The 26,413-nt window shown below is 36.2% G+C and overlaps 1 protein-coding gene across 2 annotated transcripts in view; it reads left to right on the plus strand.

The window, feature by feature from the left end:
- The window catches only part of SNX13 (sorting nexin 13), a 123,240-nt gene that overhangs the window by 11,787 nt on the left and 85,040 nt on the right, over positions 1 to 26,413 (plus strand). Inside the window, exon 2 of one of the 2 annotated variants that reach the window (XM_032401994.1) lies at positions 11,355 to 11,485. The exons of the other annotated variant lie outside the window; for it this stretch is intronic. Within the exon in view, the coding sequence (XP_032257885.1) occupies positions 11,462 to 11,485 (24 nt within the window). The 5' untranslated portion in view covers positions 11,355 to 11,461. The remainder of the gene's footprint in view (positions 1 to 11,354; positions 11,486 to 26,413) is intronic. 2 annotated transcript variants of the gene reach the window in all.

The raw sequence follows: 26,413 nt of genomic DNA on the forward strand, positions 1-26,413 counted from the left end.
TTCAGTCCCTTCATACAACAGCCGCCTATCTGCATTCATCCAATAATAAACTTATACACAAGGAGGGGGTGTTCCTGTTATAAAAACATTTTACTTAGCCGGAGATTACACCATCAAAATCCTTTGTGGGTGAATCTGTATCTGTCTTTATTTTCCTTTCTGTACTTATTTTTTCCTTCTTGTTGGTGATGCTTTGTGGATGTGTTGATTACTTTCCCTTGCTTCTTTCATTATTCTCCTGTCTGTAAGCTTGCAGCTTGCCCTCTCAGGGCTTTTCCCCTAACCTTTACCCTTTCCTCCCTCTTGCCAATAAATTAAACAGGCCATTTTCATTTTTAACTTACCACGAATGGGTATAAAAATATTTTTCTGTTGTTAATTTAAGAGGTGAACAAATAAAACAGTATATATATATTTAAAACAATATAGTGCAGTATAATTTTTTTATGATATGCCTCTTGTCTGAATTTGTCTTCATTAAAAAGACTCATGATCTCTGAGTTAATGAACACTGTTGAGCTTTGTTTTTTTATTGTGAATTAAAAGGACCTTGTAGTACTTTCAGGGTCATTGTTTTGATATTGAGCTGTTACTGTACAGCTGTTAGGAATGTGAAGGAAATTTATATGTATCTGTGCCAACTCTAGAACATACCCTAGAAGTTATCTGAATACTATTACTTACAAAATCTACATCAGATTTTTAAAGACTACAAGGGATTTAGGATGTTAGTGTCAGTTTAGTTACTTCAGGTTTTTCTGATAAATTGAATTTTTGAATCTCAATAAATCACTTTTATTTTATTATTCAGATATTGTGTGTAGAATCTTGCCCATCCCCTCCCCGCTTCCTTTAAAAAAAAGTCTACTTGAGAGTCAGTGTAAAATAATGGTTCAAAACATGCTTGAATTTTAAAGCAAGCTCAGTTCATGGCCCAGTTCTATGAGTTAGCGGTTTCCTCATCTGTAGAAGAGAGTTAGTAATATAACTTAATGTCAGAGTTGTTGTGAGAATTAAATATATATAAAGTGGTTAGCAAAGGTCCTAGCCAATACGAAGCACGTAGTAAATGGTGGCTCTGACTATTGTGTTAGAGGATGCTCCTTTTCATAAGAAGAAACGGTAGAAGATTGGTGAGAGTTCATGGCTAGGCTTTGCATTAAAGATCTAGGTCTCTCAACTGTGATAGGCTTGTGTTGTTTTGATTTACCCTTGGATGATGTATGATGGGGGAAAGCAAAAGTTGAGTTTGAATATTGAAACTTGCATTCGTGTATTGTTCTAGTCATGTGTGAATGAGAGAGAAGAGGGGCCATTTAGGAATATGGCCTGGTTTGTCTTGCTTTTGTGCCTGTGAACTGCTGCGCTAAAAGTTTTGTGGATTTTAGTAGAGGAACACTTTTGTACTTGGAAATCTTCAGGTGTATTAGTTAAATTCATTCTTTATAATTCATTTTTGTCAAAGGCACTGAATATGAATTGCCATGTAACTAAGCTTATTTTTCAGTATGAGGTAATGATAGAGAATGGTCTTGATTTTTTTAAAAAAGATTTTATTTATATATTCATTTATTTATTTAGAGAGCATGCATGCGCATGTGGGAGAGCCAGGGGAGGGGCAGAGGGAGAGAGAGTATCTCCAGTAGGATCCAGGCTGAGCAGGGTAGGGCTTGATTTCAGGACCCTGAGATGATGACCTGAGCTGAAATCAGGAGCCACCCAGCTGCACCAGAGAATGGACTTGATGTTTGAGAATCTTTATGTAGTATAATGTGACCCAAAAAAGGTAGGTAGACAGTAGACCAATTGTTGGGTTAGAAAAGCCTAGTGCAATACTGTATTATATTAGAACAATACATTTTATTTTAGTTTAGTGATATAGTAAGGTATTTATGGAATAGGAAGAAAATTACTGAGAAACCTGGACATTCAAGATTTTAATTTTTTTTTGTTGTTGTTTTCTTTCTGGTCTTGAGGAATATAGTGGAATAATGCCCTCTTCCCCAATAAAACATTTCCATCGTTGTTTCAAGAAATGTAATGAATTAAGACACTCTCCATTATTCGGAAAGAACATCTTTAAAGTATTTATAGAAATATATAAAATATATATAAAGTATATATAAAATATATAATTTTAATCAATGTTTTAAAGTGCAGTTTTTCAAACATACAGAAACCTTGAAAAATAATGCCTTTAGCACTCATGTACCAAGTACCTGTATTGTTAACATTTTGTCATATTTGCTTTATTTCTGACTCTTCTGTGTGTTATTTTTGTTGTTGTAGCTGAATCATTTTAAAGTAAATTGCAGATATTATGTCACTTCTCCTCAGAATACTCTCATAATCTCCCAAGAGTATGGATTTTTTTTGGCTTTTTACGTTTTTATTTTAAGGGGTGCCTGGGTGGCTCAGTCGTTAATTGTCTACCTTTGGCTCAGGTCATGATCCCACTGGGATCGAGCCCCGCATCGGACTCCCTGCTCCACAGGAAGCCTGCTTCTCCCTCTCCCACTCCCCCTGCTTGTGTTCCCTCTCTCACTGTGTCTCTGTCAAATAAATAAAATCTTTTTTAAAAAAAGTTTTTATTTTAATTCCAATACAGTTAGCATACAGTGTTATATCAGTTTCAGATGTACAATATGGTGATTTAGCAATTCCAAAATTACCTAGTGCTCATAATGACAAGTGTACTCCTTAAGCTCCATCACCTGTTTAACCCACCTCCCCACTCACCTCCCCTTTGAAACCATCAGTTCTCTATAATTGTGAGTCTCTGTTTCTTGATTTCAACCCTCCTCTTTCCGCTTTGCCTGTTTCTTAAATAACACACATGAGTGAAATCATAGGGTATTTGTCTTTCTCTGACTTATTTCACTTAGCATAATACCCTCTAGCTCCATCCATGTCTTTGCAAATGGCAAGATTTCATGCCTGGATAAAATTCCATATATATGCACACATTTCACATTTTTATCCATTAATCAGTCGATGGACACTTGGGTTGCTTTCATATCTTGGCTATTGTAAATAATGCTATGATAAACGTAGGGGTGAATATATCCCTTTAAATTAGTGTTTTTGAATTCTTTGGGTAAATACCCGGTAGTGTGATTGGTGGGTTATAGGGAGGTTCTATTTTTAACTTTTTGAGGAACCTCCATACTGTTCTGCAGAGTGGCTGCACCAATTTGCATTCCCACCAGCAGTGCACTAGGATTCCTTTTTCTGTACATCCTCACCAACACGTGTTGTTTCTTGTGTTGTTGATTTTAGCCATTCTGACAGGTGTGAGGTGCTATCTCATTGTGGTTTTGATTTGCATTTCCCTGATGGTAAGTGATGATGAACATCTTTTCATGTGTCTGTTGGCCATCTGGATGTCTTCTTTGGTGAAATGTCTGTACGTGTTTTTTGCCCATTTTTCAATTGGATTATTGGGTTTTTGGGTGTTGAGTTGTGTAAATCTTTTCTTTTTAAGATTTTATTTATTTGAGAGAGAGTGAGTGAGAGAGAAAGCATGAGTGGGGGGAGGAATAGAGGGAGAGGGAGAAGCAGACTCCCTGCTGAGCAGGGAGCCTGCCTCTGGGCTCCATCCAGGAACTCCAGGATCATGACCTGAGGCCTAAGGCAGAGGATCAGTTGACTGAGACTGAGCCACCCAGGTGTCCCAGAGTTGTGTAAATTCTTTATATATTTTGCATACTAACCTTTTATCAGATACATCATTTGCAGATATCTTCTCCCATCCCATGGGTTGCATTTTAGTTTGTTGATTGTTTCCTTCTCTGTGCAGGAACTTTTTATTTTGATGTAGTCCCACTAGTTTATTTTTGCTTTTGTTTCCCATGCCTGAGGAGACATAACTAGAAAAAAATTGCCATGGCTGATGTCAAAGAGGTTATTGCCTGTATTTTCTTCTAGGATTTTGATAGTTTTCTGTCTCACATTTAGGTCTTTCATCCATTTTGCGTTTGTTTCTGTGTATGGTGTAAGAGTGGTCCAGTTTCTTTCTTTAACATGTTGCTGTGCAGTTTTCCCAACACCATTTGTTGAAGAGATGGTCTTTTTCCCATTGGACGTTCTTTCTTGCTTTGTTGAAGATTAATTGACCATATAGTTGTGGGTTTATATCTGGGTTTTCTGTTCTGTTCTGTTAACTATATGTCTGTTTTTGTACCAGTACCATACTGTTTTGATTACTGCAGCTTTGTAATATAATTTGAAGTCCGGAATTGTGATGCCTCCAGCTTTGCTTTTCTTTTTGAAGATTGCTTTGGCTATTTAGGGTCTTTTGTGGTTCCATACAAATTTTAGAATTGTTTGTTCTAGTTCTGTGAAAAATGTTGTTGTATTTTGATAGGGATTGTATTAAATGAGGATTTAAAAAAGTATAACTACAGCATTATTGTCACACCTAATAAAATTACCAATAATTTCCTTTTATCGTTGAATATTCACTATATTAAGATTTCCCCAGTCTGAACCAGAATCTATTCCAGCAATATCATTGTTAATATATTTAATCCAGAATAGGTAATCTCTTCATCTTTCTTTCTCCTTCTTCTCTTTTTCCTCTTTCTCATCCTCTTTTTCCTCCTCATTGTTGTGAATGATTGTCCTGTGCATTAGGATGCACACAGCAACATCCTTGGCCTCTGTGCTAGTACCTTCTTCTTTACCCCCCTCCCCCACCTTTTGATAACCAAAAATGGCTTCATATGTTGTTAAATGTTTCCTGGGGAGCAAAGTTGTCCCTGGCTGAGAGCCACTGCATTAAAGGTAGTACTCCTTCTTCACTGTAATTTTTTAGATATTTATTCCTTAGAATTGTTTTTATCTTGAATTGATTCTGTTCCATTTTTGTGTGTCTAGCCTGCTTTGCTTATTTATGTACTCTTTTTTGTTGTTTAGCTAGCAAGTGGTAATTTAAAAACTGGTTTTATTGAGATATTATTCACATACTCTACAGTTCACTCAAAGGGTATAATTCAGTGACTTTTAATACAGAGAATTACACCTCCATTGCTGCAATAAGTTGTAGAACTCATTACTCCCAAATAGAAAAACCCTCACCCTTTAGCCATCATTCCCAAATCTTCCTTCTTTGAGCCCTAGGCTATCACAAATGCCTCGCTATGGCTTTGCCTGTTCTGAACATTTTATATGAATGGAATCAGAATATGTGGCTTTTGTGACTGGCTTCTTTCACTTAGCATGTTTTCAGGGTTCATACATGTTGTAGCATATATCAGTACTTCAAATTTCTTGTATTGCCTAATGATATTACATTGTATAGGTACACCACATTTTGTGTATCCTTTCATCTGTTGGTAGACATGGGGTTATTTCCATTTTTGTGCTATTCTGAATAATGCTGGTATGAACACTTGTGTACAAGTTTTTGTATGGACATGTTTCATTTCTCTTGGGATGTGTGGTAGGAATGGAATTGCTGGATCATATGGTAACTATGTTTAACCTTTTGAGGAACTGTGAACTGTTTTCTAAAGCACCTACACCATTTGACATTCCCACCAGCAATATAGGAAGTTTCTAGTTTCCACATCCTTGATATTATTTGTTATCTCTCTTTTTGAGAGATAGCTGTCTGGTAGGTGAGAAGTGGTATCTCATAGTGGTTTTGATTTGCGTTTCCCTTATGCTTAATGATGTTGAACATCTTTTCGTGTGCTTTTCATGACCATTTATCTTCATTGGAGAAAATGTGTATTTGAATCTCATGCTCTTTTAAAACTTGGGTTGTCTTTTTCTTATTTAGCTTTAACAGTTCTTTGTATATGTAGAGGTTCATTATCAGATATTTAATTTACAAGTATTTTCTCCTGTGTGTTGGCTTTTCATTTTCTTGATGGTATCATTTGAGTGCAAAATTTTCTGATTTTGATATAGGCCAATTTATCTTTTCTTTAGTTGATTGTGCTTTTGGTGTCAAAAGGTATTTACATTTTGCAATGTATTTTTTGTAGTTATCTTCAAGAGATAGTATTACTAGTATTGCATAATCGAGACCAAGTAGATAATAGTAGAGCTGAAATTAAGTTGTTGCAGTTTTCTCCAACTTGAATTTTTAAAATTTTTTTGTGAATTTAGTATCATGGAGATGGTGTGTATGTGATTATAGAAGACGTTACTGAAATTTAAGGGTGATGAAGAGTTGGGTTTACATTGTGCAGTGTTGAGGGGCGCCTGGGTGGCTCAGTCCTTAAGTGTCTGCCTTCGCCTCAGGTCGTGATCCCAGGGTCCTGGGATCAAGCATCTGGCTCCCTGCTCAGTGGGGAGCCTGCTTCTCCCTCTCCCACTCTCCCTGCTTGTGTTCCCTCTCTCGCTGTCTCTCTCTGTCAAATAAATAAATAAAATCTTTACATTGTGCAGTGTTGGATAATTAACAACCACTATGCTCTTTAGTGGGGAAGCTAACTACAGTGACCTGAAATTCTGCGGTGTTCCTGTTTTCAGTTGCCCTGTTGAGTGTTCTTCATGGTTAGTCACACCCCTGGAGGAGGAGGAATCCTCCCAGAGCAGAGACACCGTGTATTTCCAGCCTTGCCCTCTTTGCCCCTGTAGTTTGCTTACTCCCCCTCGCTAAATTCCTGGCTGCATTATCTCGTGATAATTGCAGTGCTTATCCCATTATTTTTTTCTCCTAGCACATTTTGAGTCTCTAGGTCTTAACTTTGGAGATCCTTTATTAGGCTGGCTTGTTTCAGCATCACTCTATGTCCAAGAATGTTACTCTTGAGGATCATCTCTGTTTATGGTCCAGCTGCCTTTTCACAGTCACTTGCAGCAGTGTCTGCCTTCATCACCTCCATCTTCCTAATGTCGTACTTCCTACTAAACGTTTTAAAATTCTTATTAACTACTTAAATAATTACACCTTGGCAATATACAAATAGTATTTTTTTTAAAGATTTTCCACATGCAAATCTGTTTTAAAGGACATGTGTGTGTTAAGCTATTTCCTCATTATTACCATAATTTGACCAACTATTATGTCTTGCTTTCTCAAATTATTGTCTTGCTATTTCCTCATTATTACCATAATTTGACCAACTATTATGCCTTGCATCTCAAGGATGTTTCATATTTTTTGCTTAGAGGAGTACAAATGTTATGACAGCCTTTATGATCATAGTTTGCTAGAAATAAATGTTAGTAATAGTGTATTCATTTAAATATTTTAAGTGAATTGTTAATTGAATGCTAATAAAATCAATTAAGGATATGGTGTGTCTTTTGTAGGAAAAGTAGTATGTGCAATCTAAAAATAATGAAGTATTATTTGCACTATAACATGATTTTTGAAAAGTAAACCAATGCAGAAGCATATTTAGTAAAAGTATTGTTTGCTTTTTCCATTTTCAAAATCGTATTTACTTCCATACCTTTCTCTATATTTAAACACACAAGAGAATTTTCTTAAATTTGTAAAAATAAGGTTAAGGTAGTGATGTGAATTACCTTTTCTTGCTTTGATAAGTTTCTGAATTGTTTATCTAATTTTTCCAATGATTCTTGTTTGTTAGTATACTTTATACTGTTATCTTCCCCCTACCCTATAGATAGCAGTTACTCAATGAACTGATTTGACACAGAAACCAAGGATAAGTGGAACTTAAGTGTTAAGATGCCGGTTGATGATCAGAAAGGAAGATAAACTGTTGAAGATTATTACTGGGAAAAAAAAATCTTGATTTGTATAACATTGATTCGATGATTGATCAGGATACTGTGTGTTCAGTATATACTACTGAGAGCATACTGCATGTGCCAAATGTAATACTTGGCACCAAGAATACATCAATGAACAAAACATACACAGTTTATGTCCTCATGAGACTTATAGCATATGGCATATATCAGAAAATAAACAAGCAATTTCAACATAATGTGATAAATGGGGATATTGGCAAGAGAGTGGTTGAAATGGTGAACCGTGGAGTCCGGTGTAGATAGGGAAGTGGATACAGAAGTGGGCTAAATAAGGAGAAAGTAGAAGAATCAAGTGTCTGCAACTCCGAATGACAAAAATAGATACAGTTGGTATAACTAATTTAGAGCTGGAAGATTGTAGTCAGAGAATAAGATAATTAATTTTCACATTTCCCATTCAGAGAAGACAAGGTGATGATGAAGTCTAGAGTGTGGTCTTACAGTGGCTAAAGTAGAGTTGCACTGGAAGTTGGCAAAGCTGAAATATTAATGATGTTAAAAGTAGAGTGATGGATGGATTATCCATATGTATATTAAATGATTCAAGGTTATGTAGTACTTGGGATAGAGAAGAATGTTGAGTGTCATGTATCAGGAGTTTTGAATGAACAGTTAGGCATGCCTTCGAGATTAGTAGTTCCTCCCTGTGACCATGTTGAAATAACTTTGGGAACTTAACAAACTACTAATGCTCTTACCTTAATTTTGCTGCACCTCGGAAATCCTAATAGCTAGCTCTCATCCCCAGATATTCTAATTTAATTTGTATGTGGTGTAACCTGGGCAATGGGACTTTAAAATCCCCCCAGCTAATTCCAAGGTGCAGGAATTGCACAGGGACAGAGGTTCTTACAGGAAACTGACTGGGAGTTATGAGTGGGACCATGACCCTGCATTAAAAAGTCGGAGTAAGTGATAAATGAAAAAATAAGCAGTCTTTGAGAGAAGTGGCTTTTATTTAAAGCAAACAGTGAAGTTTTTGAGGATGTAGGTGTGTGTTTTTTGTTTGTTTGTTTGTTTAACCATGGAACAGCGTAAACCTAGAGGAAAGCTTTGGGTGGGAGGGAAGCAGTGGGAAGTTGGATAGTGGAGGAAAAAGCAAGAACAGTACAGTGGTTAGTGTACCAGAGAGTACTGATAACTGAATACATTTATCTTGGTAGTGACCAAACATAACAGGGCATAGTGCGTTCAGAATTGATGTGGAAAATATATTCATTCCATAGTGGATGACAGTTGCTAATTGGGTAAATGGTTCTCAGGAGTCAGTTTTGACCTTGATGGGTTGAACATCATAGGAAACGCTAGCCTTGTACCCTTCTCTTTGTTATGGGGTAATGGGGTTTGGACTGATTGAGCAAGATCTGTGGAGAGACCCAGAGTTCTGGGCTGTTGTTCCACAGGTTCCCTGGGGAGCAGTTAGAGGCCTGGTTTGTTTGTTCTGACACTGGCAGGTGGCAGCTTTGGAGTGTCAAGGCTTGGTCCATTCTGCATAGCATAGTTCTGCACACTTACTCTGCTGCTTATGTGTGTTTGGCACTCTGCTGTACCTAACACCAGCAAAGCCTTTACTCTTTCTTTTACTCTTGATGCTTTTCAGAATGATTGTAATTGTCCAGTTTCAGATTTGTGTACAGCTCTTGATGGGTTTTATTTTTTCCCAGTGTGCAAGAATTGGAGTAGACTTAGAAATTGGCAAACTTCCCTTATTTATACGTTTGAATTTTAAGTATAGAGAGTCGAAGTTCAAGTGAGTTTCACAAAGAAACCACTCAGCTTTGATTAGCTAAGGTATAATGGACCTAGAAATTTATAATTGTTAAACTGATTCAAATTTGTTGCGAGAATAAATGGGTTAATTGCAGCTCATTTTATTAATTTGACATGTAACTTGATTTTCTTGCACTGTTAAACTTGGAAAATGTGATCATCAGACCTCCCTGTCACAGAGTGCAGCAAATTCTTCTTTTAAAATTAAAGCTTTTCAAAGTATAATACTTGCAGTCTGAAAGAGCTACCCTAGTTATGCATATGTACTATGAAATTAGTTTTGAATGAAGAGTTGATTCAAAACATTTAAAAATTTTTTCAGTATATTTTTGGTCAAAATAAGGTAAGTAGTTATGTAGTAAATTTAATAACAGCTTGATGTAGAGATAAGAAAATTGTATGCTAAGTGGAAAACAAGACTTTTTGCGTAATTATAGTGTATCATGTTAACTAGTAATTAAAATCCATGTGCTTTTACTAAGCAAAATATATGTCATGATTAAAGCTTTTATGCTTTGTTTAATTAGATGATTTTGCATACAGTGATCTTCATATGTGCTTAAATTATGAAACTAAAAGTAATTTTTTGAGGCTATGACACCAAGTAGATGAAGCCTATGATAGGTCATGGGGATTTAGGGTACATCAAAAGGATGCTTGTAACAGCTGGGTTATTACATGCATTTTTATATCTTTTGTATTCATTGTTTTCAAATGTACTTATCAAGGTGAAAATTGAGGCACAGTTATGCTAAATAGTGCTCCTTCTCCTTTTCTTTTTGGATTGCGTTCATTGGCTTTCCTGATATTAAGCTGGATATGAATGGTATCCATTTTTCTAAAAGTCAGTTGATATTTATTTAAAAACTACACAGCAAGTCAGTTGTCTTAGTCATCTGTGGTTTTATCTCACAGTTTAGTGTTTTTATTTTTATTTTTTTGTAAATATTTTATTTATTTATTTGACACAGAGAGACACAGCGAGAGAGGGAACACAAGCAGGGGGAGTGGGAAAGGGAGAAGCAGGCTTCCTACTGAGCAGGGAGCCTGACGTGGGGCTTGATCCCAGGACGCTGGGATCATGACCTGAGCGGAAGCCAGGTGCTTAACGACTGAGCCACCCAGGCGCCCCTCTCACAGCTGAGTTTTAACAATACAGATTCAGATGATTCATAGGAATGTTAAGATTTTTCTTTGGCTGTGATAGCTGACATCTTTTGGCTTGAAATTTCTAGGCCAAAATGATTTCTACTCTACTGTTTGGTGGGAAATTCTGGTAACTCAGGTCAATATTTGTTATGTTGGAGTATATCCAGAGCTGCTTCCTGAGGAAACCTTTGGGTTTGCTTATTTGTCTGCTGTTTTCTCCACCTTATAAAAGTAGGGTTGAGAACACTAGTCTCTTTTTTATGGTTTATTTGATTTATAGGTGTATGTGGATTAACTCTAAATCAGAAAGCTAGACAACCAACACAAAGCGATCTCAGGCTGTATGGTCCCAAAGCCCAAAAGAATTGATACTCTTTAATTTAGAGTTAAATTTGGAGTTAATTTAGTCTAACCTCTCTTATAGATTGTCTTTCATTTATTTTTTATTTGTTTATAATTGTAGTTAGATTCTCTAATTTCTGCCCTTGGATATAGTTTGATTGCTAGAAAACTATAATCTTAGAACACATTAGTTTTACTCTTTGCAGAATTGCCTTCATTGAATTGACTTTTAATGTTTATGTCCACTTCTATTTAAAGTCATTATGAGAAGCAATTTTGTTAAACTTTCTAATGACTTTCCTGCACAACTGTTGTTGAGAACATTAACCAGTACTTCATGCTTTGTTTTTCAGGTAAATTCCTATATGATACAATTCTTTAAAAATTCAGAGCTGCAGATATAGAGCACCAGTTAAATGAGAGGAACCTTGGATATCATCTGTTTCCAACCTGTTTACAGATGAAGAAATTGAGGCTCAGAGAGGTCAGCTATAAGTAGCTGGCCTAGAACCCGGGTCTAGAAATTGTGTCTTCTAACAACTGACCCAGTTTTTTTTTTTTTTAATTTTTAAAAAATTGAGGTGAACTTGAAATTGACATAACAGAGTTAACCATTTTAAAGTGAACAGTTCATTGGCATTTAGTACAGTCACAGTCTTGTGCAACCACCACCCTGTCTAGCTCCAAAACATTTTCATCACCCCAAAAAGAAGACTGTATTCATTATAGTTGCTCCCCATTTACTCCCTATTCCCTCACTTCCCAGAGGTTGGCATCTGTCATTCTGCATTCTGTCTCTATGGATTTATCTATTCTGGATATTTCATATAAATGGAATCATACAATATTTGACCTTGTGTGTCTGGCTTCTTTCATTTAGCACAATGTATCCATGTTGTAGCATGTATCAGTACCTCATTCTTTTTTTTATTTTATTTTATTTATTTATTTGAGAGAGAGAGATACAGTGAGAGAGGGAACACAAGCGGGGGGAGTGGGAGAGGAAGAAGCAGGCTTCCCCTGAGCAGGGAGCCCGATGTGGGGCTCGATCCTGGGACCCCGGGATCATGACCTGAGCTGAAGGCAGACGCTTAACGACTGAGCCACCCAGGCGCCCCTACATCATTCCTTTTTTATGGCCGAATAATACTCTTTTGTATGTAGATACCATAATTTGTTTATCCATTCATTTGTTGATGGACATTTGGGCCACTTCCATCTTTTAGCTATTATGAATAGTGGTGCTGTGAACATATATGTGCATGTATTTGAGTTTTCAGTCCTTTGGGGTATATACCTAGAAGTGAAATTTCTGATCATATGGTAACTGTTTCATGTCAGGCCTTATCATTTTACATATCCCCCAGTTTTGTTTATTTGTTGTTTGCTTCCCCTCTATTCCACTATGGTAAGATCATGGTGGCTTGAAAAGAAAATGAGCCAAAGAAGAGTTTTGTTTTGTTTTTTTTTAAAGGTATGAGCTCTCACTTGATAGGGCTTAAGCAGATTTTCAACCATGTTTTTTTTTTTCCCAGTTTATTGGTTTATTGAATTTTATTTTGGTTTGTTCTTTTCGTTCAAACTGAGTTGAAATTGTACTTCTTCTTTTCCCTTACAATATTTATGTTCTTAGAACCTTTGAGAATGATTTTAGAAGTCTAAGTAAATGTCAGTTTATTTACTATCATTTATTTATCAAAATAACATGGAAATAATCAGAAAGAAGAAATAACATGGGTTATTTTGGGTACTTTGGGTACTTTCAAGAAGTTATTTGTAGGATTTAATGGCCTGAAGTACAGGTCAAATTTCTGTGTCTTCCACTTGTGTTTTGGGGATCAATTGGCAAGGCTTGGCAGTTTGTTTTTTTATCTCAAAAATTTTGGGACCATCCCATCACTTTAATGTCTTTATTAAAACAGTGCTTTGTATTACACTTGGTAGATGGATTTTTTAGAAGATTTTAAGTAAATGCTTAAGATGGGTTAAATAGTCCTCAAATCTCTTAAGTTTTTGAGGTAAGGCTGATTTTGATTTAGTTGGACTAAATAATGACCCTCTGTCATTATTGAAGTCTGCCAGTTTTTTTTCAGTATTTCATTTTTTATTTCATTTTAATTGTCATAAAATGGCCTTTACTAAATTATCTCTTTTCCAAGAAAGAAAAAAAAAAGTTAAGCTAATGTCAACTCTAGAAGAAGACTTAATTGAGTTTTCCTGTTAACAGAGAAAATTTCTTACTCCAAATAAGAGTATAAACCTATATTTATAGTCCTTGAGGAAAGAATCTGAAGGTCATTATTATTATTATTATTTTTGCTTTAGTTTTAGAAGCTAGAGATCTAACACGTACACAGAATGCATTTATTTAGCTTTATGAAAAGTATTAGGTATGTTAGGCTTTTTTTTTTTTTTTTTTAACATGCAAAGCATGGAATTACTTTAGATGACAAGAATTTTATTATAAAGATACATGATGGAATCAGTAAAATAAGAGCTTTATTAGATATTCATGCTTCACAATAGAACAGACATGGCTGCCCTGCCTGGTTAGCTACCTGGTTACCTTGTGACCGACCCTCTTTAGAATTAGACGTTTGTTAATCCCTGTGCTAGTGCTTTGCTATTACAGTTGACTTTCTGTTACTGTGTTACTGTTGCTTTTATCCCTCTTAGCACCAACTGACAGTCTTAAGAGAAGATCTTATTGGTTGGATGAGAGTCACCATTTTCTCTAGGCTGTCTGTGTTATTTGATAGGGCTTTACTGCCAGGCCATGTTACAGAACATTAAATCAGCTATAGAAATCCACCGTTATAGCTGTCTGTGGTCCTACATGCTGGGGGTCATTTATGTGATTCAGAGCGTGGTGCTGTATTCTTAAGGAATCCCTCAGAAGATCATTTAAGGTATGGTAGGCAGTCATTTTTGAGCAAAGTCCAAGAAGGAAGGCAGTGTATCAGGTGAGTACCTTGCTTGTCTAGAAAGGAAGTTTCATAATTTGACATAGTTACTACATTTGCTTTGGGTGCTGCTTTATGGATTTCTGGGGTCTTAGGAGAAAGCCGTTTTATACTCCCAAGTTTACATCTTTCATGTAGTTAGAAAAATTCACAAGAGACTTCCAAAGGGTTGCTTTAAGAGTATATATATCTTTGAATTTGTTATGTGTACACATGTACACACCCCTCACATGATCATTGCAAGTTAATTTTTAAGCCATTTAAGTATAGGAGGTCTATAATCCAAATCTGTCTCTTCAAAGTGAGTAAACAAAAGTTGAGAGCATTTTGATTGCTCAGATTTGCATGATGTCTTAGAGCAGAGCTATGATTAGAAGCCAGAATTCCTAACTACTTCTGTGTTAAAGTGACTTAGAAAAAACAAAAACGGCTCTGTGTTCCTGGCATTTATCTAATCTTATTTAGGACTTTCCAGTTGGGAATCTTGATTGTAAGGAACAGAAATATACCTCCATTACCTCATATAAAAAGGAGAATTCAGGGAAGTAAAATGGAATGCAGCTGGTCCTATGGGAACTAAAAAGCTAAGCTCTCAACTCTCTGTTTCCCTCTCTTCCTCTCCCTCCCTCTCTCCTTCTTTCCACCCCCCTTTCTTTCTCACTCCCTCCCACTTTCTTTTTCTCTCTTACAGGTAACTACAAAGTCTCTCATCTCAGCTTTTCAGAATGTATTTGCTTCATTTTCAGTTTTTCTCTCAGTTGGCTTCCTTGCTTACTTATTGGCCTATATGTCCCTTAAAATGGCCACCCCAGCCCCAAAATGTACGTATTCTTTTTCAGATTCATTGCCCATCATTGGCTGGCTACAATTTGTACATTTTCAAGTTACTGAGAGAGAGAGCCTAGCTCAGATCATTGATGGAGCCAGGTCTCACAAGGTATACATTGTCTGTAAAACAGTAAGTTGGCTTCCTTTGTGTTAGGTGTGCACATACCTGGTCTAGACCAGGGTGAATTTGCGGGGGGGGGGGGGGGGAGGTAGATAGGATAGTATGATTCTTGGGGCTTGTGGATAACAGGATGGGATAGGCAGATAAAACCTGCCTTTTACAGATGTAACAATTACTGGTTTTGTATTTCAAACAAAAACTGGTTTGTTTTATAAACTCCTAAATAGATCTTACATTTGGATGACAAAGACTGAACAGATCTTAGCATGGGACATCATATCCTATACATTTGTGCATTGCTAAGTTCATTAATTGTAAATGAATCTCTGAAGTCATAACTCTCAAGTTATCAGTTCTAGATACATGCTTCTAGGGGATATTTCTTTTTAGCTCTCCGCCCCTTTTTTTGTCAGATTGTTTATTGTATAACAAAAGGGGTCTCCTCCTGAATTCATTCATGTATTCATGCATATCACAGACGCTTTGAATTGTATTACATTCCAGGAATCTTGCTAGCTGTGGGGAGATGAAGTTGAACATGGTACATTCCCTGTCCTAAAAGAAACTTTAAATTTTGGAAACAGCTGTCCCTCTTGCAATTAATTAGAGGTTCAGCTCTCTTTGTACCTTTGAGTCACATCTATTTCACCTGTACTCTTTTTCCTAGATATTTCCCTGGAGCCCAACATGCCTACAAATCTCTTCCCGTTCATTCCTAAACCTACTGCAGTGGGGTTCTATATTACTAATGTATTGATCCTGCTCTCAGTAAAATCATCAGTTACCTTCTAGTTGTCAAGTTGTCAAGTCCCCTGGATATTTACTAGTTTATATGTTACTGAACTATTCTCTAGCTTTTGGATACTGCTCATTACTTCTTTCTTGGGGAGATACTGTTCTCATAGCTTCTGGGACTCCACCCATTCCTGATTCTTTTTATACCTTTCTAAGCATGCCTTCTCAGTCGTCATTATGGGCTTTGTTTTTCTTTTTCTGCCTTAAAATATTTCAGTATTTCATTCTTGACTTGCTGATCTTGATCTGCTTCATTCCAGTTTGTAAGATTACTGTTTGTAACTTCAAATTCTATATCTCTAGCCAGAGTATTCCCTTGAAAATAACTTATATTACTATATCCAGTTGCTTGCTGGCTACCTTCACTTGAGATCTTGTATATTACCCTTGACATGTCCCTTAGTGAACTTGACTCCTTCATCCACAAAACAAAACAATAAACACACTGTTCCCCAACCCTGTTCTCACGTATGTTGTTTGGGGTGACTATCTGTTCAGTCAGTTATTACTCAAGGTTAAAAAGCTATGATGATGGCTTTTTCTCATGCTCCATGCAGTTAATCACAACATCTATTGGTTGAGTCATATAGATACTTCTCCAGTTTATAGACTTTTGTGCATGCCTACTACCTTTGCCATATTTCTGGCTTTTAGGTAATATGACGTAATTGCCCTTCTTAGGTTTTTCTGCCTCCAGGTTTGCCTGTTTCAATTTGTGCAGGTAGTTGATAGAATGATTTAAACTTGTATATCCCATATGCTTCTCACAATCTACTTTTTAAAAACAACCTTCATTGGCTTCCCCATGGAAGTGTTTCTTGCTTCAGTGCCTACTCCTGTTGTCTTCTCTTTAGCAGTTTCCCTGTTCTTTATCTGGCTATGTTCTTTTACCCTCTGAGACTGGTCTTAGGTATCACCTTTTCTGGATACTTCCTCTGATTTGCTGTCCTTTCTTCCCTTCGTGCTGGGTCAGATCACATGCTCCTTCTTAGTGCCTTGTAATAGCTGATGCATGCTATTGTTTTATATTTATATATATATGTGATTCTCTTCCACAAGACTGTGAGCTTCTTGAGGCCAAGAACAATGCTTATCTTTTAAATCACAGAGCCTGGCTACGGTGGGCATATGATAGACCTCAGTAAGTGTTTTTTGTTTTGTTTTTTTTAAGATTTTATTTATTTGAGAGAGAGTGAGCAAGAGAGAGGGAGAGAGCACGAATGGGAGTAAGGGGCAGAGGGAAGGGGAGAAGCAGACTCTCTCACTGAGCAGGAAGCCTGACACAGGACCCTGGGATCATGACCTGAGCCCAAGGCAGATGCTTAACCGACTGAGCCACCCAGGTGCCCTCTCAGTAAATGTTTGATCAATGAATGAAGGAAGCTTCCAGTCTAGAAAAGGCAGATATATATAAATAACTGTAGAATTTTAAATAGTGCTATGGAGGCAGAGAATGCAAGGACTGAACGTTCTATCTGCTGAGAGAGATGTGCTTATGAGGGAGGATTTATTTGATGGAATATGTAAGTTTGAGCTAGTTCTTGAAGGGAACTTGATAGAGATTCTTGCTAAACAGGAAAGGTAATCCATACTAGAGGATAGACACAGGAGAACAAGTTGTGCTCATGGAATAACTAGGTATTTCAGAATCTTTTCTAAAGGTCATTTTAGCAGTAAGGAGGATAGAATAGAGGGGAGGCAGGAATTGTAGTCTTGCAGGCTATAATAAAGGTCTTGTCTAAGGCTTTAGTGGTGAAGAGGGGAGGGCCCCAAGATTTTTTATATTTAGGATATAAAGTATAATTAGTTGGATGTGACAATTCCAAGAGGGGACAGTCCAAGATAACTTTGAGATTTATCTTTTCAGTAATTGGATAGGCACTGATGCTCCTTTTAAGGAAGGGAATATAGGAGATATTTAGGGTATGTAATGAGTTTATTTTTGGACATGATGAATTTGAGGTACCCATGAGAAATTTAGGCAGAAGTGTTACGTATGCAGTTCAGTGTAAGTTTTAGACACTCGAGGCATATTTGGGCTGGAGGCATAGTTTTGAAAGTCAGAGTACATATGAGGCAGTGAAAAGTAGTAGATTAGAAAACAAGATTATTCAGGGATTACATATGTAGAAGACTCTACGAAAGTGAAAACAGTATCTTGGGAATTGCAGGCTTTTTTTTTTTTTTCTTTAAAGATGATCAAGGGCATACTTGCAAAGCAGTATTAATTTTACTTGATCTCTTTTATTTCCTTTTATTCTTAACCACTTTAACAGATTTCAGAGATTTCCTCCTTGCAGTCCCTATTTATGATTTCCTTGTTTTCTTCCTTCCCTTTTTCATCCATTGGATTCTTCTTCAGGCTATTAGTTTATTCTTCTTTAAGTGTTTGTTGTCAGACTAGAGAAAAGGAAAGGCCTAACTCAGGTATGTGAATAGATTCCTTCATGAAGTAGGCGTATGTATTTATACCTTTGCTTCAACTAAGTAATAGGCTATCTGCCATTTTTAAAACATAATACTCTTGGTTTATCTTTTGTTTTCCCACTTTTGATAATGACATAGTTGTAGACCAGTATTTTGCATCTTTAAAACAGCTGTGAAGTTATGATGATAAATTATATCTTGGACTTAGAATCAGATGGACCTTTCTGCAATTGTTGGTACTGTGGCAACACTGAACTCCTGTTCTTGGCTCATTTTCATGGGGCTTGTTGCCACTCACTTTTATCTCATTGTTGCCTTGCAGGGATATAATTCTACTGATTCCAGATTTTTCATTTTTTAAAAAAGATTTTACTTATTTATTTATTTGACGCAGAGAGAGAGAGAGAGCAAGCGAGCACAAGCAGGGGGAGCAGCAGAGGGAGAGGGAGAAGCAGGCTCCCCGCTGAGCAGGGAGCCTGACTCTGGGCTGGATCCCAGGACCCTGGGATCATGACCTGAGACAAAGGCAGATGCTTAACCAACTGAGCCACCCAGTTGCCCCCAAATTTTTCATTTTTTAAGAAAAGCCGGAAATCCTGATTTGTATGTGGTGTTTTAAATGTTTATTCAGAATTTTTTTAAAAAAAATACTATGTTGGCCAAATAAAACACACCAGGTTTTGATCCCTTTCTCAAAACTTAAATTCTTTGTAAAGAAGATCAACCAGCATCACCTACTAAGATATTTGAGATATGTTTTGTTCTCTTGCCTACGAGGGTAAGAAAGGAAACTTGACTGGAAGCCACGGAAGACTATAGTGGCAAAAGAGACAGGCTCAATCCCTTGGTTTGGAAGATTGAATAATAATTGGGTCTTGAAGTCAAATGGGCGGAGATTTATCCAATCTGCAGTAAGTATCCTGACAGTGAATTCTTGTTACCTTCAGCTCCTTATTTGCTGAGGTCTTGATTCTGAGCACCATGGTCAGTTAAGGAAGATATTTTTCTTATTATTTTATCCTGCATATTTAAGTACAGAATTAAAACACCCTCCCTCTCCTCTCTCTCACTGTCTCTTTGTTTCTGTCCCTGTCTCTTTCTCTCTCACCGTCCCCTACTGTACTCTGTTGTTTTGCCCCAAGAATGCAACCCACATAAATAATGTTTCTGTCAGATTCAAGTTCAGAACACCTGATTTACTAAACTAACTCAGAGTGTAATTTGTTAGGGCTTACTGTATTATCTTGATTTATTTATTTTTGTTGAGTCAAAGTAAAGAATTTTTTTATAGGAAGTCTCCTACTCATTCCATGAGAAAATCAGGGAGATTTGTTGGAACTGACCTTTGGCTTTTCTGTTTGTTCTTCGTGGGAGGGAGGAGTAAGGATTCTTACAAGTGGAAGTTTCATAGTTTTGATTGTGCATGTTTTAGCAACAGCTTTCCCTTGTAAATAAATTGCATTTGTTTAAAAATTAGATCTTACAATTAAAAATTATATTTAAAAAAAGTGCCACAAAATGTTAGAATTTGATGATTAATTCTTGATTTCATTGGCCTTTTTTTTTTTTTAAGATTTTATTATTTGACAGAGAGAGAGAGAGCACAAGTAGGCAGAGAGGCAGGCAGAGGGAGAGGGAGAAACAGGCTCTCTGCTGAGCAGGGAGCCTGATGCAGGGCTCGATCCCAGGACCCCGGGATCATAATCTGAGCCAAAGGCAGCCAGTTAACCAACTGAGCCACCCGGGTGCCCCTTCATTGGCTTTTGATAGGTATGTGATATCAGATTAGATTATGAGAGGTATTTATATACTAGGTGCTCCTGAATAAAGGAAGTGTGATTTTCTTTGGGTGGAGAGGGGAGTCTAAGTGGAATTAGTTGAAGTATGTGCTAATGTATTATATCAACTAAAATTTTGATCATCTAATAATTTCCCATAACTATGTGATACATACTTTATATATGTTTGTAGTTTCTCTTAGCGTTTTCTGTATCAGAGTGGTGGATCCCTAGTTTCCCCTACTAAGGTGAGAGATTATGAAATCCATGAAATGAATCTAAACAGTTAATTTTAATATCATAAAAAATTATTTTTTTTTACATTTTATTAAAAGGTGAATGAATTTTGAGCTGTTTGACTTTTAGCATTTGTTCTTTTGGGCATTGATAAGGTTGACAGTTTATTATAATTCATGACTGGTGCCAATTTGTTATCATTTTCTTCCTTTGTAAAATCTTTTTGTACTTGTGATTATTTATATGTAGTTTTTTTTAAAGACTTTTTGGGGAACAGTTTTCAATTTACAACAAAATTTAGAGGAAGGTACAAAGATTTCCCATTTACCCTCTCCTCCCATATATGCATAGTCTCCCTTCTCTATCACTCACAAGAATGGTAGATTTTTGTTGTCGAGGCTGAATTTATATTGATGCATGATAATCCCCCAAAGTCCGCAGTGTACCTTGTGGTGGTGTATATTTGGTGGGTTTGAGCAGAAGTATAATAACCTATATCCATCATAATACCACGCTGGCTATTTTCAGTCTCTTAAAAATTCTCTGTACTCTAACCTATTCATCTCCCTATCTTGTCCCTTCCCACTCCCCACCAGCCACTGATCTTTCTATTGTCTCCATAGTTTTGCTTGTTCTAGAATGTTTTATAGTTGGTATCATACCTTCCTCTCTCACCCCCCTTCTCTTACTCTGTAGTGGTGGTGTAGCTAAAAAGGTATCACTCTACTCAAGGTCATGTAGTTTTTCTCCTGTGTTATCTTATGGAGTATTATAGTTTTGTCGTTTACTTTCAGGTCTGTGATTTTGAGTTAATTTTTATGACAATTCTAAGATCTGTTGTCTTAGATTCACTTTTTTTTTTTTTTTTTGCATGTGGATGTTTGTTTTTTTCTAGCACCATTTGTTGAAAGGAATGTCTTTGATTACATGTAGCTTTTTGGAAATTCTTAAATAGTGCATTTATCCCTCACAGCTTACTTTGTTGCCATTTATAAATGGAATCTTTAAATATATTTAGACATAAAAATGCAAATAGCCTTGAGCATTGGGCTTAAGTTCAGTAAGCAAATGATATTCTCTGTCCTACTTTTCAATCAAAGAGTACTTTCTCTGTGGCACACTCTTCAATAGTCTTAGCATTTGTGAATCTTTGTTCACTTGGAGTTTTTACTTTTGGAAATTACCAGAACTTTAGTACATAAAGTTTATAATCAGTTTTGTGTAGTACCATTTTGATGGAAAAAAGTGGGTAACTGTAAAGAAAAGAGATTGATTTTCTTAACTGCAAAATTGCCTATGGAAGACAATTTCAAAGGAGTTTGAATACTTTATAAGCTCTGGAGGCTTATAAGAAGATTTACAAAATGTAAATCTTTTTATAGTAACACATCACATTTTTATGTTATCATTACATGTGTATTTATTTAGTTTGTGAGCATATTGAGGGCAGAAACTGATTCATCTTTGTGTAATTAAGACCCAGTACATAGCTACGTGATTGTTACAGAATCATGTGAAACCCCCCAAAATAATTATTTTGAAGGACAGTAGTTCTTATATAAAATGTGTACATAACCACAAAGTAGGATACTGAAACTCATTACTTACTTAGCCTGTCTCTTTCTTGCCCTTTTTTTTTTTTTTTTTTTTTTTTTAAAGATTTTTATTTGACAGAGAGAGACACAGCGAGAGAGGGAACACAAGCAGGGGGAATGGGAGAGGGAGAAGCAGACTTCCTTCTGAGCAGGGAGCCCGATGCGGGGCTCGATCCCAGGACCCTGGGATCATGACCTGAGCCGAAGGCAGCCGCTTACCGACTGAGCCACCCAGGCGCCCCGCCCTTTTTTTTTTTTTTTAAAGATTTTATTTATTTGTCAGAGTGAGAGTGAGAGTGCATGAGCACAAGCAGGGGGAGTGGGAGAGGGAGAAGCAGGCTCCCCACTGAGCAAGGAGCCCGATGCAGGACTCGATCCCATGACCCTGGGATCATGACCTGAGTCGAAGGCAGATGCTTAACAGACTGAGCACCCAGGCGTCCCTAGTGATTGCTTTTTAAATTCTTTTGTATGTAAAATATTTATACCATCACAAAATCAGATCTACACAACAAGGTGTTTTCAGATGTCTAGTTCTTATCCCTTCTCCTACCCCATTTTCTTCATTCCTCATAGATCAGTTAAAAAAGTTTCTCTACATCCTCACATTAAAAAAAATAAGCAAATGTGTGTATATTTATAATTCTGTCCCTTACTTAGCTGAATGATACCTATACATACTTTATTAGTATGTAGTTGAATTTTAAAAATAACCAGGGTAAATATGCTGATAAAAAAATACAATTTGCAAAATACACAGGATTGGTATTTTCTGTTCTGATATCTTGTTGGATTCTAGTAGCATGTAATTAGAAATTTAACTGTCTTATTCTTTGGTGGCTTTAAAACTTTTGCTTTAATCAGTTATTTTTAAGGGAATACTTTTCCTTTTTGTATGTCAAATATATGTATATATATATATACACACACACAAACACATTTATACACACGTCATATGTATGTACACATATATATGTCAGTCTCATTCATAAACAAATTAAAGATAGACTTCCATTTGCCAAATGGGAACATTAGGAAAAGAATCTGTTTTCTTTCTTTTTGATGGAGATTGGAGGCTTATTTATTATTTAGATATCTTTACTTTAATTTATTGAGTTATTTATTACATTATATAGGCTCCAAAACAATATGTATACCTAGAAATATGTTGTCTCTGAAAAGCTCTTTTGGTTAATTTAATTCAGCCTTGTGTATCTACTAGATCTTTTAACAGAAATTCAGGAAAGCTTGATAAAGCAGTTTTTCAATTTGAGGCTTTGAGTATTTATTGGAAGCCTGTTAAGACTATTCTTTGCTATACTGTCCCATCCACATTTTAGATACTTTTATGATTTTTCCTGTGTAAGAGAAAGTGCTGAATAAATACCATCTTTTGTTTTTTTATCAATACTGTAGTTATTTCAAGACCCCAATTCAGTGATTCCCAGTGTATGGGCTGTGGGAATGAGAAGGTGGTCTGCAGCCTAGCTTAGTTGGTATCCTGAATAAATAAATACATATTATGAACGTTCCTGCTATTGTTTTCAAACTGTGTATAGGTATTTTGTAATTGATAGTATCTAGTTTAAAAAACACTAATTTATTGTAGCTTATATTTGTCATTAGATGCTAGGAGTCCTAATTGTGTGTAACTGTATGGTAGTCTATGACCTTTTATAACTACTGCTCTAATAAAAAGTGAAGGGTTTGTTCAGGTTGTCAACTATATATATGTACATAATTCATTCTTCAAAATGTATAACAGTTGAACAATATACTCCTGTTGTAAGGGAGAGAGTTCTATTATCAAAGAACTAAAAATACATACCCCCAGTTGGAAGAGGTAGGAGAAACTCTCCTGGTATCTAGTAGGTGTTATTTTTGCCAGCTGGGCAGTTAGCCATCTTGGAGACCAGGGTCATTGATTGAGGTATCTATCCTTTCCACAGGCCCTCTATCTTTCCTGGCTCAACAACTGAATTGAAAACACCCTATCACAGTAGTCTTTAATCATCCTCCCAAGAATATGCTAGGCATCTTAAATAGGAGTGAGTAGAAGAGGATCTTTATTCTCTTGTCCCTTTATTCCCTTGTATGAAAAGAGGGGTTTGGGACCAGTTGCCCCAGCAAATGTATTGATGATCCCTGTGTGGCTGCTATTCTGTGGTTTCCTCCCCATAAAGGAAGTAATGATGTGGGTTACTGTCAGCATATATTGAGACAGCCAAAAGAACACTTTTTTGTTCATCAGTTCCATGGAAGAACAAGGTCCAGATTTTTGGGTGACTTTTTTTTTTTTTTGCGGGTAGGAATTTGGTATGGGTTGTACTGGAAGGAATGTATAGCTCTGCCTAAAGCCATAAGGTAGGTGGTGGAGGAACACTTCAATTTAGGGTCCTTTTTGTTTTCACTTTTCCTAGACCTTTTCCTTGTCTTGCCATTTCCCCTTTCCCCTGTCTTCTCCTTTTCTCCCCTCCCTTCTCTTTCCATTCCCTCCATTTCATTTCTCTAGTTAGTAAATTAAATATTTCCATTTTTAGTGAGCAGCTTCTTTGTACCAGGCTTTGGTTAAATTATTATATAATGTTGAATGAGACAGGTTCCGTGTCAGGAGTATATGCCATCGAAATTACTTGGAGAACAACTTCCAACTTATTGTAAGTGGAATAAGGTGGGAGGAAAACAATTTATAGTTGTAATAAGGCCAGTCTTCTTTTGGGTACTTACTTTTGTTGTTAAACTCCTATGATTTCTATGACCCAAGTTGGCACTGAAGTATCAATTTTAAGATCCTCAGCGCTGTCTGGCTGCCCTGTGCCACATAATGTGTTCACATACACCAGCTCATTATAACTCTGGGTGTGGTTGACCCATTCTACTGACATCTCAGAGTCCAATGTTCATTTCGTGGGAGCTCTGACAATGTGTTTTTTTTATGTGATCTAAAATAGCTGTTTCCACTTAGCTCCATTCTCCACCTGCAGCCAGGAGACTCTAGGTCTGGCTTTGTATCGAAATAGCTGTGTCATACTAGCACAGTTACTTAACCAATCTGCTATAGTTAGACTTGACTTGAGAGCCTGCTTAATAGGAATTCTGGATCAATGAGTGATTTTGCAGAAGTTACACAGAATGTTAGTGGCAAACTGGAACCTATAATTTCCTAACTTTTTATTTTTAGTACCATATTATGCTGCCTTCCCTATCATAAAAGTGTGTGGTGAGGATCAAGTAAGATAAATGTCAGTAGGACTTGATAGGCATAAAATATTACAAGGTAAATTATTTCTACTTGCTTTTGTCAGGAGGTATATATGATCCTTTGTATTGTCATTTCTTGGTTCTTAAGCATCTTGGCAGCAGGGGTCATTTTTTATTTCTGCATGTCCCTATGCTCAAGGCCAAACTGATACATACAGGTGTCAGGACACGCTAATGAATTGACACCCTTTGAAACTGAAATTATTTCCATTATTTATGTAGAGTATACATGGTTAAATTGATTGTCTAATAATAAAAATTATATACTTCATATTCAGACCAGGGATTTATTACATTCATTACAAGTCATTTTCTGACTGATTTCTTGGGAGGCATATTAAAAAACTGAATAATATTTGGATAAAAGAAAGCACTCAATGATTTTAGCATTTTTTTTCTTAATGTAATTTAACTTCAAGCAGTTGTCAGTGACAAATTTTAAGGTTTAATAAGAAGTTGGGATTTGCCTAGGATCAAATCTCACTCTTAAACTTATTAGCTTGCATGACCTTAGGGAGTTTTTTTTAAGCTTCTCTGTGCCTTAGTTTCTTTGTTACTAGACTAAGAATAATAATGAACACTAGACATTGGACTCATTTATTTACTCCCCACAACAGACAAATGACATAGTTGAGGAAATTAAGGTGTGTAGTGGTTATCTAACTAATAAATAGTAAAGGTAAGATTTGCACTCAGTCTAACTCCAGAGTCCATATTGTTTGGGCACTATGCTATCCTAACTTATGATTATTTAGTAAGTTGTTCTGAGAAATAAATGAGGTAAAGTATGTAGAATGTCTTGTATAGTTTTGGTTCTCAAAGCTTTTTAGGTTTTGGAGTTTGTGAATAAGGTTTTGTGGACCTAGAGATTAATTTAAGGGGAATTATAAATATATAGTTGTCTTAAGTTCTAAACAGTTCTGATAGCTTGTTGGAAGTGAAAGAACCACAGACATAATGGATTAGCATCTGCATTTTAAGAGTCTGCATTTAAGATTCTTAAAGTTTAAAAAGTACCGGAGTAGATGATGTTCGAAGGTTTCTTCCAGTGCCCAGTTGGTGGGTCAGTGGTTCTAGGGAATCAGATAGCAAGGATATTTTTAGCATTGATTATTGTATTTAGAGAAGAAAATGATAATATATCAAGTATTATTTTAATGTAAATCACTGTAATAGAGATTTATTTCTATTTTTTGGCTTCCACGTTAGGTCAACTTTTGAGGTAATTAATACCTGTTTGAATTTGTAGAAAGTTTCTGATGTGGTCCAAAATGATCCTAAATTGTATCATCTTGTATCATCTTAGGAAATAATTAGAACTCAATTTTTATATGGTATAAAATCAATTGTTTTCTTTAATCTCACCAAATAATAACATAATAATATCAGCCAGTTATATATATGTGT

The sequence above is a fragment of the Phoca vitulina genome, unplaced genomic scaffold (genome assembly GCF_004348235.1).
Source record: "Phoca vitulina isolate PV1807 unplaced genomic scaffold, GSC_HSeal_1.0 scaffold4, whole genome shotgun sequence".
NCBI lineage: Eukaryota > Metazoa > Chordata > Mammalia > Carnivora > Phocidae > Phoca > Phoca vitulina.